Source organism: Notechis scutatus, chromosome 3, assembly GCF_049901735.1.
Source record: "Notechis scutatus isolate UNSWTSFEM ecotype Mainland chromosome 3, rNotScu1.2, whole genome shotgun sequence".
NCBI classification, from domain to species: Eukaryota; Metazoa; Chordata; class Lepidosauria; order Squamata; family Elapidae; genus Notechis; species Notechis scutatus.
Genome location: NC_142011.1, coordinates 108,065,609 through 108,084,267, shown reverse-complemented (window position 1 = coordinate 108,084,267; position 18,659 = coordinate 108,065,609). Strand labels below are relative to the sequence as shown.

Here is an 18,659-nt window from a genome sequence, read left to right as displayed (position 1 = left end):
AGATATTGTACTGCTCGATACTCTCATGTTATTTAGTACCTATATGGAGCTTCCGGATGAGATTATTCATTGGTCTGAGGGAAGGACCTCAAGTACAGTAATCATACACAAAGTTGCACCAACACCCAGGCTGAGCTGGAGAAGTTATGGACTGCCTGAAAATGTATAGAGGCTGTTAGTATCTGGATGGATAAAATAGGCTCAAATGAAATACTTCCAAGATCAAGTTGTTTTTAAGTCAATAAACATCAGGGCTCTCCAAAAATAAAAGCTGTGCTATTCCCCAAATGTCATCTGCAACTTGCTTAAACAGGTAGAAGCCATAGCCAGAAAACTTTTTGTCCAGCATTAACTGGCATGCCAATTGTCCTACCTGAATCAGGAGGCCCTGATGACAGCAACCCATCTGCTTAGCACAGGGGTGTCAAACATCATGTGATGTATCACAACTTTTTTCCCCTTCACTAAACTGGGGGTAGGGGTGACCAGTATGTGACACATCCGGCCCGTGGGTCATGAGTTTGACACCCCTGGCTTAGTACATGGTTGAACTACTGGAGGGTGCTCTATGAGGGGCAGCCTTTGGAGAATAATTGGAAGTTTCAATTAATCCAGAATTTGAGTGCCAGACTGTCTGGCCCATCACTGTTTACCATACAGGCTTCACATTACCATGAATTATTATAGGTAATACTTTGCCACAGTAAACTCTGGGCAGAATATCTTCTTGCACAGCTCATGGGACTTTGACAAAACTGCCAGCCTTTCCTACAGGATTACCTATATTATGGAATGATATCCAGAGTCTCAGAAAACACTCAGAAAAGACTCTATAAAGATTTGTTTCTATGAGCTTTTGGTTCCAGCTTGACTGGCATGTGGGGCTTTTCCAAGCATGTTTTTATCTTTTTAAATTATTGTTATTGTGTATTTTGGTTTGTTTTTACCCTGTTGTACATTGCCCAAAGTCTAACCCTATTCAACTTCTATCTGTTGGTTATCTACAGTCAATCTAAAATCAATACCAAAAAGTGAAAGATTAGAATTGTTTTTCTTTTGTATACCCACAGTTCATATGAGCTTTGAAACTACATATAGCGGCTAAGAGCCCGAGGCAGTTCCAAAAAACATTTTATCATCGATCACAGTAACTGTTTTAAAGTCAAATTTTGCTCTCCTTTCCCCTTAGTTGTTCTTTCCTGCTTTAAAACTCGTAGTAGTGGCTCTCAACCTAACAATATTGGTTACACTAAGTGTAAAACAAGTAAAAAGCTATAAAACCTATTATTTTTACCTGTTCTAGTGAAAAACCTGTTTTTTTCAGGAAAGGAGTGTAAGTAGAACTACTCACTCAGCAACATTCAAAGTTTGATGGTGCGAAATAAGTGGTACGGTGCTTTAAATTCTGACTGGCTCAGTACCCCTATGGTCATGAGATTGCAATCTGGTTCTTGGTAAATGGCTTGAATTTACAATGGCTGCAGTGCCTGTGGTCATGTAATCATTATTTGCAACCTTTTCTGCCAGTTTCCCATAAGCAAACTCAGCAGGGAAGCTGGCAAGGAAGGTTCCAAGTCGCTTCTCAAAGTTGCTTCTGCCACTTTTTCCTCTGAGAAGTCCAGCTGGGAAGTAAAAGATCTCAGGGATCCTGTATGCTGTAGCATGTTCCACACCAGCACTTCCCTGCCTGCACTCTCTACGGCACATTTGCCCAGCCATGCTCATACCACATGAGCGCACCTTTCCGAATCTGGAACAGCCATTGCACACATATACTGAGAGCAACATTAAATACCAAGCAGAAGGAAGGCAAAGGTCAGAGAAAAGGAACAAACATTTTGTAATACCAAGTAACAGATACATGTAAGCAAATTCAAAAAAATCACCCACACCTTTTACTTAGTATCTTGGAATCTTTATTATCATCAGCATCACCCTAGACTAATTCTTTTTTTCTTTTATTTATTTTTTTGTTAAATATACCTCCGCAGGGCACAATCACATACAATCAATACGATTGGTAAATTACATGAGCTCTATCCCAAGCATAAATGCACCAAAATGTCAAAAAAGTTATTAAAAAAAATGAACTCCACCCAAAAAGGTGATAATGACTTAAGAATGTCTCGGGGAGACTGGTACAATCCTAAAAAGACCAAAGGAAACTTGGCTTAACACCCCCCCCCCCAAACCATAAGAATGCACATAGAGAGAGAGAAATCCCACAACTGGAAATGACCAGGAGGTTTTGAAGGAGGGAGAATAATGTATGTCAAGTTGGCTGAATAAAAATAAGGAGCAAAATCCAGATTGCTGACTGCCAATCCTTGAAAACTAATTTAAAAAAACAAAAAAACTAAAGTTGCCTTCAAGGAAAAGGGTTCATGGTTAGCAACAAGGCTGCTTACATAGCAAGCAGAGACTGCAAGGCAATTGTAAACTCACAACAGAGGAACCCTTTAGTGGGTTGTGCAGGATTAGAACTGAGGGCTGCCAAGACAGCTGGCCAAACAGACAATTTCCATTAGGTCTGCCCTCCTGCTCTCCACCTCTGTCCCTCCCTTTGAATGGCTAACTTGGAAAGAGTGCCTTATGCAAATCCAGCTGTGGGATTCTGATCCAGTTACACAATCTGGTTTTGGATGCCAAAGACTTGTGAGTATTGTCTGCTACAACAAACTAACATTAACAACAAGAGAGCACAGAGGTGGTCTTCTTGCACACATCCCACTCTTTTGGAGGGTTTTGTGTGGAAGACATTCCCACTACAATTGTGCCTGAAGTCACTTTTAACATACACAAAAGCAAACAAATTTTGTTTACAGCAAACACCAATATGCCACAGGATTTTGTTTTTATAAAATTTATATATATGTATACATTTAACATTAGCATACCTAGTACTTTTAATTTTCAGAGAGAAGGATGCACTTTGGTGTGTTCTTTTAGATTCCTCCCTTCAGTATGTTATGTCTTCAGACAAGATACTTTTTTATATGTGAAAAAAGCATCAGGCAGCCATATGTAACATGCAGGCAAGTAATATTTGATACCAGAATAGAAGCTCTGCAGCCACTGAATGGTAACTATAGCTATTCAAGACACTATCAACACAATGAAGGATCACTGTTCCAAATTTTAAATTTCATACAGATGTCAAAATGTAATTGTCTCGGCTATAACATTTCATTTTGGGTATTCATTACTGTATCCAACACAACATAGAAATCTTACTGCAAATTTTATAATAGGAGAATGGCACTTCTTGGTGTTATGCTGAGCCTACCTACATAGCCTTATCAATTTACTCTTGTGACACAGATACCAATCTCTGGGCTGTTTTGATGAAAAACAGACACTTTCTAATATCTGAATTTTGCACAACAGTTCTTAGAAAATATGGAGCTACTGTTTTGTGTGCAAAAAACTTCAAATGGCACTTAATCAAGACTGTTATAATTTTGGGGTGATATTTGTTCTGTAGCAAAAAAAAAAAAATCATGCTTCACAAAAAGATGTAAGTACTTCTTATTCATGTCACATAATTGCATCATAATTATTTCATGAAACAGGAAGAGGTGTAGGCTAAGGCAATCTGCACCCTTATAACTGCTGTTTTTTATTGTATTATGATGAAACAATTATGTGTTATTTACTTGTGATATGTACCACACTGAAATAGGGGGTCTGGACAAGAGAACTCCAGTGAAACCATGATTTAGTGCTATGAGAATGAACTTCAACTGTGTTTTCATTAAATGCCTTTCATTTCTTTTCTGGGCATGAAATATGATTACTTCTGCATTTGATTCACCATATTGTCTGATTAGGTGGTTAAGTGGTTAAACCATGCTTCATCTTAACCACTGTTTGAAACAAATCAACTATATGAATTATTTTGAAATTAATACAAACATTTTATCTAGATTTAGATGACATAGTAATTTGTACTAAATCTAAAAAAAAATATTGTGAACTTTTAGCTAATCTAGGGGAAACATAAATGCTCAGTGTTCACAGTGGCTCATTCTAGTCACAAATTACAGCTTAGGGTTATTTTTTTGGTCAAATATTGATGGCATCTTCAAGTGCTTCCCTGTTTGTCCTTTCCAGCCAAATCAGTTCAGAGACTGGATATGTAGTATGAATCCATGTTACTGACAATAGTATTAGTGAGAATTTTTAAAGAAAATCTATTAAAATTCTCACTCATACTAGTAAATGATGTCACAAGGTGATAGCAAAACACACAAAGTAAATAGCTTATCTGGATATAGGATTTGTCATAATCTGAAGAGGTTTCTGCCCATCCTTCTTAGTATTTTGAGATGGATAAGAAGTAGGCAACTGCATGACTTCCAACTCAGTTTTTCAACTGGAAACAGGAAGTATAACTGGAGGAGGCTCTTTCTGGGACTATTTGCTTTAATAAAGTTTATGCTTACTAAGTGGACAGAATTAGGAAACAAGAATGCTTTTTGATTACATTATGTTGCTGAGATGGTGGATGTGTTTTGTGATTCCTATCCAGGGAGATTTCTGTGTAGGTTTGGAAAAGCAGACAATAGGTTACTATTTGTTGTGTTTTCAACCAACAGTGAAACTTATTTTCCACAGTCAAATGTAAAGAAACAATTTACTTAACTTGACTATGCAAACATATTAGACTGATGGTACTGTTTCAGAATCTCTCTCCAGTTTCTTTCAAGTTTCCGCATACTTACTTCTAGTACAGTTCAACAGAAAATTTCAAGCAGGAACAGTGAAAATAAACAATGTTTCTTCTAAAAAGACTTTTTGTACATTATAAATCTAAGTGTGTTTGGGATAACATTCACACATCTTTTTAAAAGGTAATTAAGGTGTAATGACTGCAAATGTAATGATGCTTAACATAGCACTTCTGAATTGAGCTAATAAGTCATCACCATAGAATGCATTTTGTAAGACTTGACAGTCAAGAATTTTTATATCTATTTACCATTGTTAAGGTTTGAAAACATAAAAGATTTGCAATCCAAACAGGCTATTGTAGTAAAATGGTTAGAAGAAAATAGAAAGAAAGAAAAAACAACAACAATCAAACCAAGAGTAAAGCACAAGTCTTTGGCTCTCCTTAAGTGAATAGGGTATTTTCCATATTTATACAGACCCCTCATTTGCCTACAAGTAGGGGCAATACCACATTTATGCATCACTGAGTAATAACACCATAAGGAAATGCAACTTCATAGAAGTTATGGGTACTCAAATTCATCTGAATGCTCTATTTTGAGGCAACATGCTGTTACCTGGTGCATGAAAAAGGGATGATGATGGGAACATACAAAGGAGAGATGTAAAGACAAGAAGCAGAAATTGAAAAAGCAATGTTCAAATGGATCTTGCAGGTCCTAATTAGCCAAACACATTTAATCTGTAAATCTGAGTTGCATGCACTGAATTAAGTATTACTGAATTGATATTCCGAAACCTGGGCTTTTGCTTTATTTAAAAACAATGACTTAAATCCTTCATAAAACTTGCTTGAGGCTAAATATTTTAGTATCTTTCAAATACTTTTTAAAAAATTTAAGTACACAATACAAGTTTTGCTTATGATGCCATAGCATCCTAATATAAAGAACAATCTATTTCATACAATTCAGTGTATTCCAGCCAAGTTTAAATTAAAATATGTTTTAAAAAATAACATACTGCTCTTTATTATGTACAGCACAGCTGGATGACAGTGATATTGATATTCTGTAGAAAAAAGATTGATCATAACCATGAATCTCATTCAACAATTATCAGAAAAATGTATTTTAGCTCCACAAGCAGTCTAAATGAAGAGTGGAGGATATTTAAGAGTTCAGCTATGATCATAACACAGCCATGCATATGTATTTGGCTTGTTTCCTCTTTTCTAATGGACAGAAGGCAAATATTTTTCTGGCCTGCAAAAAATCAAAATCTAGAATGTGAAGCTAAGGTTCATGTGGATGACTATATAAGCCCAAAGTGTCATTGTTTCCACATCAACCTGAATTCTGCTCCCTAATAGAAATTTTATGGGGTTTTAACACATGGACTTAAAAAAGCTAGCTTTTTAAAAAAAGACACCTGAGAATACAGTATTATAGATTGTTCTGTATGAAAGCCAGACAGTTCTTTACATGCTCATCACTTCAAGTTATCCTCTAGATCCTAAAAAAGAAAACAGCAAACTAAGCCAAGATCAAAGTGCTCTGCAAAGGTTAAACAGAAACTATTTGCTTATGTATAAAGGGCATTAACCTAGATAGGGCACTGTGCACAAAGTACAACTACAGGAAAATAATGAGAGGTTAGCTTAGATTCAAAGCATTTAGCAGAGATTTCTCAATGATAACTTCTTCCACACACTTCTTTGCCTAGTGCTTTATGAACATATGTACATGTACATATGTAAAATAATCATATGTACAACATGAAGAATATGCACGTGTACAAAATATGGGCCTATGCATATACAATATCTAGAGGCACAGACGTGCTATAAATGGTCTAAAGAATGGATTAATGTTAAGAGGAGATGGTTTTGTCATTACAATCCCAACTCTTCCATACTTATATCTGATATATATATAGTTAAATGCATGAAAAATGTTCAGTCTTCCCTCTCTTTAGCTAGAAAACGTCCTATAGGAAACAAGTCTGCTTGGCATATCTAGATGGAAGCCAATTTTTCTGTTATTCCAAGTTGGATTTTTTTTGGAAGAGAAAACATTTAAGAATGGCCTTATATTGGGAATAGTGAGCCTGGTTCACTAAAAAGTCTTCTTATATTGTAGACATGGCAAGAAAAATAATTTATATAAGCAAACTTTCTTTAATTATGCCATGACATTAGTTTACTTAAGAAAGAAAGACAGGAAAGATATAACAAAGTACATAAAGAACATTAAGTGAGAACCTAAAGAAAAGCAAAGTTTTTCTTCCACTTTCTTCTAAGTGAAAGACTGAGTTGTAGTATGAAAAGAAGAGAAAGTTCTGTATGATATCAAGAGTGATTTTTGATACAGAATTAAATAAATCAAAGAAAAGAGAATTAAAATATCTTTTAAAAAAGAGAGGGTGAGTGTGTATGTGTGTGTGTTTGTACGTATATGAACACATATACATACACATACATACATACACAAAGACACACCACACAGAACGCTTCCAAGTCCTGGATGCTATAAAATAGCAGTAAATGTGAGGAAATATCCTTAAATATCATATGTACACAGACACAAACATGAATGTGTATACACACATGTACATATTTTAGTTTTTTATTTAAATGAATGCTCAAATCCCAAGGCAATATGGACATTAATTTTTTGGCCAGCCAGATTGTGAAATAATGTAAAAATGCAACACCTTGACTAGGTAACTATATTAAATAATCAGTACTTGCAAATGTCTCTATTTTGACTCTTCCTACTGGTAGGCAACAGGGGGCCTGTATGCTCACAACATATTTTGTTTAAGAATAAAATGGATATAAAAGGATGTTTTAACCTCAATGGATTTTAAGGGAAGAAAAGTAATCTAGAACAAGGTTAATAAACATTTGCTTTTACCCAACCAAAGCAATTTATTACATAGCCAGTGCATTTTGAAATGTAAAAATGTAATTTACAGAGAAAGGATGCAAGAATTTTCTTCCAGATTTTTCACATATGCACCTTACTTAATGCAAGTAAAATGGAGAGAGGAGGACAAAAGTCAATTTTACACGCAGTGTGTATATGAACACTTCTGTGCATTTTAAGAAATGTGATAACTGAACTAATACTGCAGAGCTAGGAAGTCTTTTCATTTCATCCATACATGAAAGGTTGCTGCTTCTGTAATGGACTTGCTGAAATTAACATGATTTAATTTTTTCAGAATCATTGTTTTGTTAAACTCAAAACTCTTGAGTTTCAAAGATTCAGTTTTGCCATGAAAGATAATGCTGACCAATCATGGTATTACTAGCTTTGGATGCAAAATAAGCAGGAAGGAGAATATTGTTACATCCAATTTTTTGTTTCCCATCATGTATAAAATAGAATTTATCATCTTGCATCTCAGGCAGACTCCAAAATTATCTTGCATCAGAAAATCATCCATGTACCTGCCTCCCTCAAGGATATAGGATGATACAGAAATTGTAGTTCAAAGGAAGAAAAGAAGCTGAAGACTCATACACTAATAATACACTAATCTTTGCACCTTTATCTCATCTGAAGTCATTTTATACTAGTTTCTAGATTCTGCTTTAATCCAGTTCTGAGGCAGGTTTATTAAGCTTACTTATGCAAATGAAATAATTTTGCTCTATGTTACAAATGCCATGATCAATGCTTCTTAGCCAGTTTATTATCAATGCAGGGCAGCACATTTCCATTTAGTTTTAAAATGGAATAACTATTGCTACTCCTTGAAGCTTTCAGTGTCCAATAAAATGTTTGATTTCTAATGCAATGGAAAATCCTTCAAAATCTTAAATTAACAAAAAGTTATGATAGTATCTGTAAGAGAGGTACAGATTTGGGACAATTTATAGAGTTTTCTCCTCCATCTCAACTCCTTTTATTTTTAAAAACCACAAAAAGAAATGGTGAATGAGCTTATTCTTGGGGAGGGGGGGGAAATGAACAACATTTAGAAAAGTTAATGATACACTGGGTATGTAACAATACCAAAATAAAACAGAAAGCCTATCCCATTAGATCATACAATTAATCAAACAAAGTACGTATGTCTCTGTGTGTAAAATGTGTGTCTGTGTCTGTGTGTCTCTGTGTGTGTGTACATATATATATATATATATAATATCTGTTTTTTTAAAGCCCTGGCATTCAAGGCATCCAAAGTTATTAAAATAAAGTTCATTCACAGAACAAAAACAAATTTAATTTGAGTTGTTTGCAGATACTGCTAATTTTCATTTTTTTAATTAAAAAATGTGTTAATGTGAACTATGTGCAGGGTTTGTTCCTAGTAGTGGTGTTGTGCACATTGTCTCAGACTTGCTATTGTTGAAGACTTTTGCTTAGCGTCTTTCATCAATCCAAGGATGGGAAAAGGTGACCCCCGACAGAAGTGGAGGGATAGCCTTATTCTTTCAAGGAGCAGAGGTGGGCGTTGCTCCGGTTCTCTGGGTATCTTGGTCACCTGCTCCTACGTCGGTGTCCTCTGACAAGTTCAGAGCTGTAGTTTTGTTTGACAGAAGGCCTATAATTTCTTGAGTTGGGGCAGATCCATTTGGAAGATCACTGTTGAGTAATAAGTGTCAAAAAAAGAAAAGAAAAAATGAAGGGATGGAGGAAAAAAAAGAGAAAAGGTTAACATTGAGAAAAGACATTGGATATAATTAAGCTATTTCAGATGGCCCTCTGAATTAGTATGTAGCAGAATCAGTATGACACTAAATCCTAAACAAAAATTACTCTCTATCAGTGCTATTTTTAAAAAAATTACGTTATTTCTTCATTCTGCCAGGAATAATCTAATGCTCATAATACCTGCCTATGATTTATTCACTCAGTCTATTATCTCCATCTTCAGATTAATTCTAAACTGCTAATCTCCAATTTCTAATTTTTCCTCCAGGCCTGGTTAGAATAGAATAGAATTCTTTATTGGCCAAGTGTGATTGGACACACAAGGAATTTGTCTTGGTGCAAATGTTTAAGTGGACATAAAAGAAAAAATACATTCGTCAAGAATCATAAGGTACAACACTTAATGTCACAGGGTACAATAAGTAATCAAATCATACTAGGAAAGTCAATATAAATTGTAAGGATACAAGCAACAAAGTTAGAGTCATACAGTCACAAGTGGGAGGGGATGGGTGATAAGGAGTAATGAGAAGATTAATAGTAATAGAAACGCAGACTTTGTAAATAGTTAAGTGTTGAGGGAATTATCTGTTTAGCAGCGATGGTATTCGGGGAAAAAACTCTCCTTGTGTCTAGTTGTTCTGGTGTGCGGTGCTCTGTAGCATCCTTTTGAGGGTAGGAATTGAAACAGTTTATGTCCAGGATGTGATGGATCTGTAAACATTTTCACAACCCTCTTTTTGACTCGTGCAGTATACAGGTCCTCAATGGAAGACAGATTGGCGGTAATTGTTTTTTTCTGCAGTCCTAATTACTCTCTGAAGTCTGTGTCTATCCTATTGGGTTGCAGAACCAAGCCAGACAGTTAAAAGAGGTGCAGATGACAGACTTAATACTCTGTAGAACTGAATCAGCAGCTCCTTGGGCGGTTTGAGCTTTCTGAATTGGTGCAGAAAGAACATTCTTTGTTGTGTTTTTTTGATGACGTTTTTGATGTTAGGTGTCCATTTTAGGTCTTGTGATATGATAGAACCTAGAAAATTGAAGGTCTCTACTGTTGATACAGTGTTGTCTAGTACTGTAAGAGGTGATAGTATGGGAGGGTTTCTCCTAAAATCTACCACCATTTCTACTGTTTTGAGTGTGTTCAGTTCCAGACTGTTCCAGTCACACCACGAGGCAAGTTGTACAACTTCCCATCTGTATGCAGATTTGTTGTTTTCTCAAATGAGAACTATCACTGTTGTATCATCTGCAAACTTCAGTATTTTAACAGATGGATCATTTGAGATGCAGTCATTGGTATATAAGGAGAAGTGGAGAAAGCACACAGCCTTGGGGTGTGTGTGTGTGCTAATTGTACAGGTATCAGATGTGATTCTGCCTAGCTTCACCTGCTGTTTCCTGTCTGTTAGGAAGCTTATGATCTACTTACAAGTGTGTTCAGGTTCCGCTAGCTGGTTTAGTTTAGTTAGAAGCAGGGGTGGGATTCTACCGGTTTGGCCCGGTTCTATAGAACTGGTAGCTCCGAAGAGCAGCTGACACCTAACCGGTTCGGTCCAAAGATCTTCTTTTCTTCAGTTGGAGCCACTCACCCACCTGGGCTCTAGGCTGTCCTTTATTCCCTGCTAAAGCAACCTTAGTTACTTTGCGCAGCACAGCTGAGTGCCGCATGTCAGCAGGAGAAGGTTATTGCTTGCAGAAGTTGATTTACAAGTACTGTGCACCTGCGCACAGCGTGCACTCGCTGGACCGGTTGTTATGCCGGTAGGATCCCACCCCTGGTTAGAAGAATGTCTGGAATGATGGTATTGAATGCTGAACTGAAGTGTAGAAAGAGGATTGGTTGTTTGGACCCTGAAATAATCTGTCTGGAGAATAATAAACCATCAAAACTGAGTTGATCTATAGGTAGAAGATATATTTTTAAAGGGATCTGCTTGCAGTTTGTGGGTTTCCTTGTTTAAATTCACATTCATTAACCACAGAAAGTTGCACCTACAGTACTTGGACATTCCTATCACCATTTGGGCCATTCCACAAGTATAAGTAGGATAATTTATTAGAACCCTGTCTCTAGCACATTATGCTAATAAGCATGAACAGAAGCAATAATTGGGAAAGGTAATCTAATATATATATATATCTTTGACCGATGGGGTATGAGTGTGCACTTAGTGCACTTAAACAACCTATTAAAGATCTGGAAATCCAACAAGATCTGACTGCTCTTTCCAAGAATGTTTTCTGAGCAGTCAAACTGCCCTATTTAAAGCAGTTAGATATTTATATCAAATAACCATCCCAAAAACCTGAATGCCATTAACCTTAGCATGCTGTAATGTGCTTCCCATAGCAGTTTTGGAGGTCTGATACAAAAAACTATCATATGAGCTGAGACTCTGCCCCTGGGGACAATGGGCCATTCAAACTATAACTCACATCCTGCTATACTGCATCTTTTATAAAAACTCACAGGCTAAATTTATAAAATCTTACCTGATAATATATCTAGGAAATGCTGATTTTTTTTCAGGCAAATACTGTTATCAGATCAGTATGAAGTAGTTTATCTGAATGTAGCCAAATTCTGCTGTGCTATATGTAAAATTGGACAAACTAATTGCTCATTGTTAATCCACAACCAATCACAATATATTATTCTGCTTGCCATTTATTTTTATTTTTTCCTATTATTGTTTTCATGCTTTTATTTGCTGGAGTGTGACTGAAATAAAGATTGACTGATTGATATATCTTTGACACATTGTTACCTTAAGAAATTCTTTTTTAAAGTTGCCTTCCCACCATTACAATAGCAGAGTTTATCAAACTTGGCACAATGAGCATGTTCTGCTGTGTATCAAGTTATTTTGGCTCAATCTAGAAATTCTGTGAAGGTTAAGCCAGTTCTAGATGATTGCACTGTCAAAAGTACTAAAGACAGTAATATTCTAAGGTTGCTGTGCTGGTTAACTACCAGCACCAATTTGGAGAATGTCTTTGGAAGAAACCAGCACTATCACTGAAAGAAACGCCTATTGAGAAATGTCAGGCATGCGCTGTATATCCTGACTACTGCCATTTGGAAAACACTGAAAGAATTTTAAACACTGGCTGATAAAATAAAACAATGTCAATACATAAAATTAAAATAGCTGTACCCAATGTAATACTTAAGTTTGAATTAAATTACCAATAAAAATAATACTATTACCTGAATGCTAGAGAAAGATCTTCAGGTGGTATTTTGCCTTGCTGTCCATTTTCAGTCTGTTTACTAGCATTTGCTTTGTTTTTCACATCCAATGAAGACTGGGTCTCCTTGGGAAAGGAAAGACAAATCCATGGTTCACAATGTACTTGTAAGTTTGCTTTATGAGTGGGAAGAAATTGTGAAGCAACAAGCCAAGCTCTACATCCATACTCACACGAAAGCTACAAACAAAGGAACATAATCCTAGACCAAGCTGTTTTATTTTATTAGACTAGAAAGCTTTCCAACACATGTGCAAGCAGCAGAGACCAAGGAAGTCTATCACCATGGGCTGGAAAAACCAGTGTCCCCTTTTCAAATGCCATTTCAAAAGTATTGTGTACAGATTGTAACATAGTGTGCTTCAGATGCTTAAGAGGATTGATTATTTGCTGTAAATTTGAGTGTGTGCCAACATTCAACTATGGTAGCTTGCAAAATTAAATTTGTAGAAAAACAAAAAAATTATAAGCTACCAGCTCCGAATATTCAAAATAAATGACTCTTGTTCAGAAACTGTGAGAGCAGTTAACACCGCAACTCACCAAACAGCAGGAGCAGCAGCAGCAGCAGCAGCAGCTTCTCTGCCCAGCTTACAAAACACTCACCATGCTTAGTTCCCGGGTTCTCTTCCCGATTTCCCTCTCCACCTGGTGCAGCTCCAAGCTCAGCTGTTCACTTGAGATCATTCCAGGCCACTTAGGAGGTGGTGGTGGGGGCTGTGGTTGGCCTGCCAAAGGGGTCGCTTCCCTCTGCAACAGCAGCCTGTTACTAACTGCCTAAATGCACAAAGCCAAGCACAACTGAGCACACAAAATATACCATGCAGACATGGGAATCAGGCCAAAATGCAGGAATATTGCTTGGCTTCTAGTGCTCAACATTCTTCTTTATAAAAAAAAAGAGGCTGATTTATTTATACTTTCTATACTGCTCTTATAGACATGCTCATAATTATAACACATAAGACAGCTTAAATCGGTGGGTAAAGTATGCACACTTCTAAGTTTTATAAAACCATACTTTGTATTTTAGGGGAATTTCCTGATGAATTTTGGAATTCTTTTGAAGTTTATGAATTCATCAATGATATATTAGAATAATTGAGCTTCCATTAAAGACAACAATTTTCTCTGCTTTGCAACATGGAATTAAAGTTTATCTTCTGACTTCGTGTGGCGGTGCAGAGGGAAAAAGACGATCTCCATCCTTAAACTCTGATTTCTTCATGATTAGGGACCCTTTGAAGGCACGGAGAGCCCGGATAGCTCCGCGAAACAGAGGGGAGGGACAGCGAGGTGGAATGCGACCATCCACCGCAACTAAAGGATCCCTCTTTAACCCGGTGTGAAAAGCGTCCTGTCATGTCATTCTGACACGGCGGACTCGAGGCCGTGACAAGCCACAGCAGACGAGGAAAAAAAGATTCTATCAACAGACAATGACATTCTAACTGGCGAGAAATTCCCAGATTTTCAGTGTGTGGAACAGTCAAAGTGAGTAAATCACAGAAGATTTGGTAAATAAGGAAGCTCCGGGGGAGGCGGGGGTGTAACCCCGAAAATCCTAGTGGCGATTCAAAGGAAAGAGCTGTGATTTATAGAAGTAAAAACCGAAAGAGCGGAAGAAAATTGAAGTTTAGAGTGACAGAGAGAAGTGCAATGAAGCTGGAGGGGAAGAGTGTGAAAGCGAGAGTGGGAGAATGGAAGGCACCAGACCAAAAAGAGGCAAAAGGAGAAACCTGTGATCTGATACTTGCCAAAAGTAACAGAGTAATGGCAGGTCGATCCGAGCCTGAAGAAGAATGGAGGGATCCGGGACAGATTGAGAGAGGATCGGAGGAGGCATCAAGACAGTGAAAGAGGTGGTGAGGGTGGCGTGTGGTGGGGAAAACCTGTGGGGAGTGGCGGAGAGAAAGGCGGGTGTTTTCGTCAGCCCTGAGATTAACGAGAGAAGTGAAAAGGACAGAAAGAGAGTGTGAGAGAGTGGAGAAGTTAAACTTAGAAGGAGTATGGACTATACGAGACTCATAGGTAACAACGAACAAATAATCAGAAATACCAGCAGAGACGGAGTTGGCAGTGAATGCAATACTATCATGGGACTGTGGATAAATCTGATCCTAAGACTATTTGAGGAGTGGTATAGAATTAACTTGATTATTATAGTGATTGCTTTGATTATTTTGTTCATATTACTTATAGTATACAGACTCTACTGATTGAATTATATTTAAGGTACAGTTAAAGTATATTTAATATTTATAGCATTTATATTAACAATTATATCAATTATATCATACTATATTTATTATAACTAATTTAGATGAATTATAATTATTCATTATTTTACAGAAAGTAATAATATTGACTATATAGTTCATAGAAATAGAAATAGAATAGTTTGCCTAAAATAGTGAATATCATATTATGGACGAATAAAAGGGTAATTAGAGGTAATTGATTTACGTTCCAATCTAATTCAACCTAATTTAAGATATTAAGACACAGAAAAAATAAGGTAGAACGATAAAAAGTTATCACTATTAGCAATAAAACTGTTGGATGGTAATTTGGGAAACTATCTATAGAATCTTAAGAGAACAGAACAAAATATTGAAGGAAATGATCACTATCACAACGACAACCCTGAGGGCAGGAAAAAAAACTACATCGAATCCAACGGTGGCAATGGCATCTCCATCAAACCAGCGGTCAATAGAAGGGATGTTAACCACAGAGAAATCAAGTTCTACACTGAATACACAAACAATGCAATCCACGTTGTTAATGATTCAAGAAACCATGGTAAAACTCCAAGACAATGTTGAGACACCATAGTGAAATTAAAACTGATATTCAGAAATTGGACTACAAAGTGGATTCAATACAAGAGGCGATACAAAAAAACCGAACAGAAAATAAAAACGGTGGAAATAAAAACAGAACAGAGAAAAAACTGAAATAGGTAGATCAATGAATGATGGCGTTGAATAAGGATCTAGAAGACTCCCTGATACATCTAGAAATGGATCGAGCCTCTTGTTTTTTTAAGATTATAGAACATGACTGAAGCTTGTTTTTCTGGATGCCCAAAAAGCATTTGATAACTTAAATTGGCAACTTATGATTCGAGAAATTAAGGAGATGAAATTTAGAGATAAATTTGAAAAAATGATAGAACCAGTATATACCTCCCAAAAGGCTAGTGTAATAATAAACGGGGACACTACAAAAATATTTAGAATAATGAAAGGAGTTCGTCAGGGATGTCCACTGTCACCTCTGGTCTTCATTCTGACATTAGAGACATTATTAATAAAAATTAGAACAAACCCAAAAATAAAAGGAACCAAAATTAAAAAGGAAGAGTATAAAGTATTTTTTATTGAGAAACCACTGGAGTCCGGAGCAACTTTGATATAAGAAATAGAGAAAGATGGAGAAGTTTCAGGTCTTAAAATTAATAGAGTTAAAACTAAAATGCTAGTGAAAAACGTAACATTAAATACAAAAGAGAATTAGAAAATGCAATCAGATTACAAATTATAAAAAAGATTAAATATTTAGGAATTTGGGTAACAGCAAGTGTGCTCCTCAATAAAAGAAGACAATTATGTGAAATTATTCCATCAAGTCAAAAAAATTTTGGAAAGATGGGGGACTCTACAATTATCTTTATTAGGACGAATAGCTACCATCAAAATGAATACTTTACCTAAACTACTTTACCTATTCCAAAAAATTCTTATAAAATTAGACAAGAATTTTTTTATAGATCTAAATAGAATAACCATAAAATTAGTTGGTCATGTAAGAAGGCACAGATAAAATTAAAGAGATTTACAGGACAGCATAAGCAGAGGTGGCTTTGGACTCCCGGATTGGGAACTCTATTATAAGGCGGCAACATTAGTATGGGTGCGAGATTGGATTAATTTAAGGAACAGAAGAATACTAACACTTGAAGGGCATGATCTACATAGGGAAAAAAAGTCACATCTATATTTTTATAGACATAAAATAAGGAATGCTGAGGGAAATTTTAAAAAAAGCATTATATAAAAATCCCAGGTTGGCTATCCATCATGGAAGCAATGATCCACCCCAACACAACGGATGTAGACAAAATGGCCAGATACAAGGAAATCTTGGATAACCAAAGGAAATTAAAAAATAGGAATTGAAGGATCAGGAAATATCTATAAACTGATGGCCTTACTTGCAACTACAATCAAAATACAAAAAAGATAGTGAGGAATATGGAATTGACACTGAGCCACAAAAACTAGATAAACTTTTGACTGGCCCAGAAGAGAAATTGTTATCAAAATAAATATAATTACCTATTAGAATTTGACAAAGCAGTGGAGATAGTGAAGGGATCAATGATAGTATGGGCCAAAAATCTCAGGTACAATATTGAGCTAGAGGAGTGGGAAAAAATTTGGAATATAAATTACAAGATAACAAAATCGGCGGCTTACAAAGAAAACCAATACAAAATGTTTTATTGCTGGCATTTGGCACCCACAAGGCTGGCTAAGATTTATCCAAACTCAAATCCAAACAGTTGGAAATGCAGACAAAAACAGGTACCTTCTATCATATATGGTGGTTATGCCCTGAAGTGAAAAAATATTGGAAGAAAATACAAAAGTGGTTACAGGAAATAACAGGAAGTCAAATAGAATTTGCTCTGGAATTATTTCTCCTAGAGATAATTAAAGGGAAACCCAATAACAGGAAAAATATATGGTGTTACATGTAATAACAGCAGTAAGGATAGCCTTTGCGCAGTGTTGGAAGACTGCATACCATCCGAAGGTCTAGTAATTTTTAAAAAATTGAGTGCGCGGAAATGGATAAATTGACTATAGAATTAAAAGGAAAAGAAGATTCTGAATATTATGCAATATGGGAGAAATGGTACAACTGAATAGATAATAGAAATAAGAAAAGGAAATGTATACAATAGATATAGAAGGTATAGAAATAGAATGTATAGATTGTATTGGACATGAAACGTAGTTGTATAAAAATGTCACAGTACTCTTTAATATGTGATTGAGATATATAAAAAGGAAAAATCCATTAAAAATATTTTTTAAAAGTAAAGTTTCTCTTTTGTAGTATATTCAGTCTTAAGCAGGCCAATGAAAAGACCCAATAACTTGGCCAGTGCTCACTGCAAACTGACTGCATCCTAGTATGTGCTTCTTGATCTGATTAAGAGTTCTACTAGAGTCCAAACTGTGAAAACACTGATATAACTGATTTATATAGTAGTGTAAAGATTTATCTTGTCCATATAGCCATAGCAGTTTGAGCAGTCCCAGTAGCCATCAATAAGCAAGGACCTATGTGAACATAACTAGTGACTTCCTGCCAGCTTCCTCATTTACTTTGCTTGTCGGAAACTGGCAAGAAAGGGGACTTCCGGCTGATGTCATGATGCTGTTGGACATGAGGAGCAGGTCTCCGCACTGCCACGCTGAGTTCTCTCTGTTGGAGGGCTCTGAAAGGAGCTAAACCCACCGTGTAGGGGTGGTGAAGAAAAGAGAGACGCCCTGCAGTTCGCGGAGAGCAGGAACTCTCCTGCTGGACTCAGGGCTTCTTTTTTCTCCTTTCACGAGAAGAGGCAGCCATCATGGCTGCAATGAAGCTGGGACAGCCAAGAACTGTGCAGGAGCGGTACAGATGAACAGTGATTGGAGCTGGGTGAGAAGATTCCTTTTTATTTAGACATTAACTTTAAAGGAAAATAATCCAGAAAAAGAGAACTATTTTTCAAAGCGGCTAACAACCACAGAGAGAAAAATCCTAGACCTGAAAGAGGAACTAAGCAGGGAGAAGCTAAAGACTGTTTCAAACATAGAAAATTGGATTCTTAAATTGGATAGACGTTTTAGAAAGGCATTATAAAATGCTGGACTATCCACTCGAATCTATTTAAACAGCTGACTTTGCTTCAATAAATTGAATTAAATTTCAATTAATTAAATCGTTAAGATTTGAAACAATGCTGAAACCTAAGCTGAGGGCGCCATCTACAGGATG

General features: G+C 36.3%; 1 protein-coding gene across 3 annotated transcripts in view; it reads right to left on the bottom strand.

Annotated features, from left to right (window-relative positions):
• Positions 1-1,902: 1,902 nt before the first annotated feature.
• Positions 1,903-18,659, bottom strand: part of RC3H1 (ring finger and CCCH-type domains 1) — a 68,874-nt gene continuing 52,117 nt past the window's right edge. For all 3 annotated transcript variants that reach the window (XM_026669174.2, XM_087960912.1, XM_087960911.1), the window contains exons 18-20: positions 13,209-13,379; positions 12,562-12,668; positions 1,903-9,275 (exon numbers count right to left, since the gene is read on the bottom strand). In XM_026669174.2, coding sequence (XP_026524959.1) covers positions 9,125-9,275; positions 12,562-12,668; positions 13,209-13,379 — 429 coding nt within the window. In that variant the 3' untranslated portion in view covers positions 1,903-9,124. The remainder of the gene's footprint in view (positions 9,276-12,561; positions 12,669-13,208; positions 13,380-18,659) is intronic.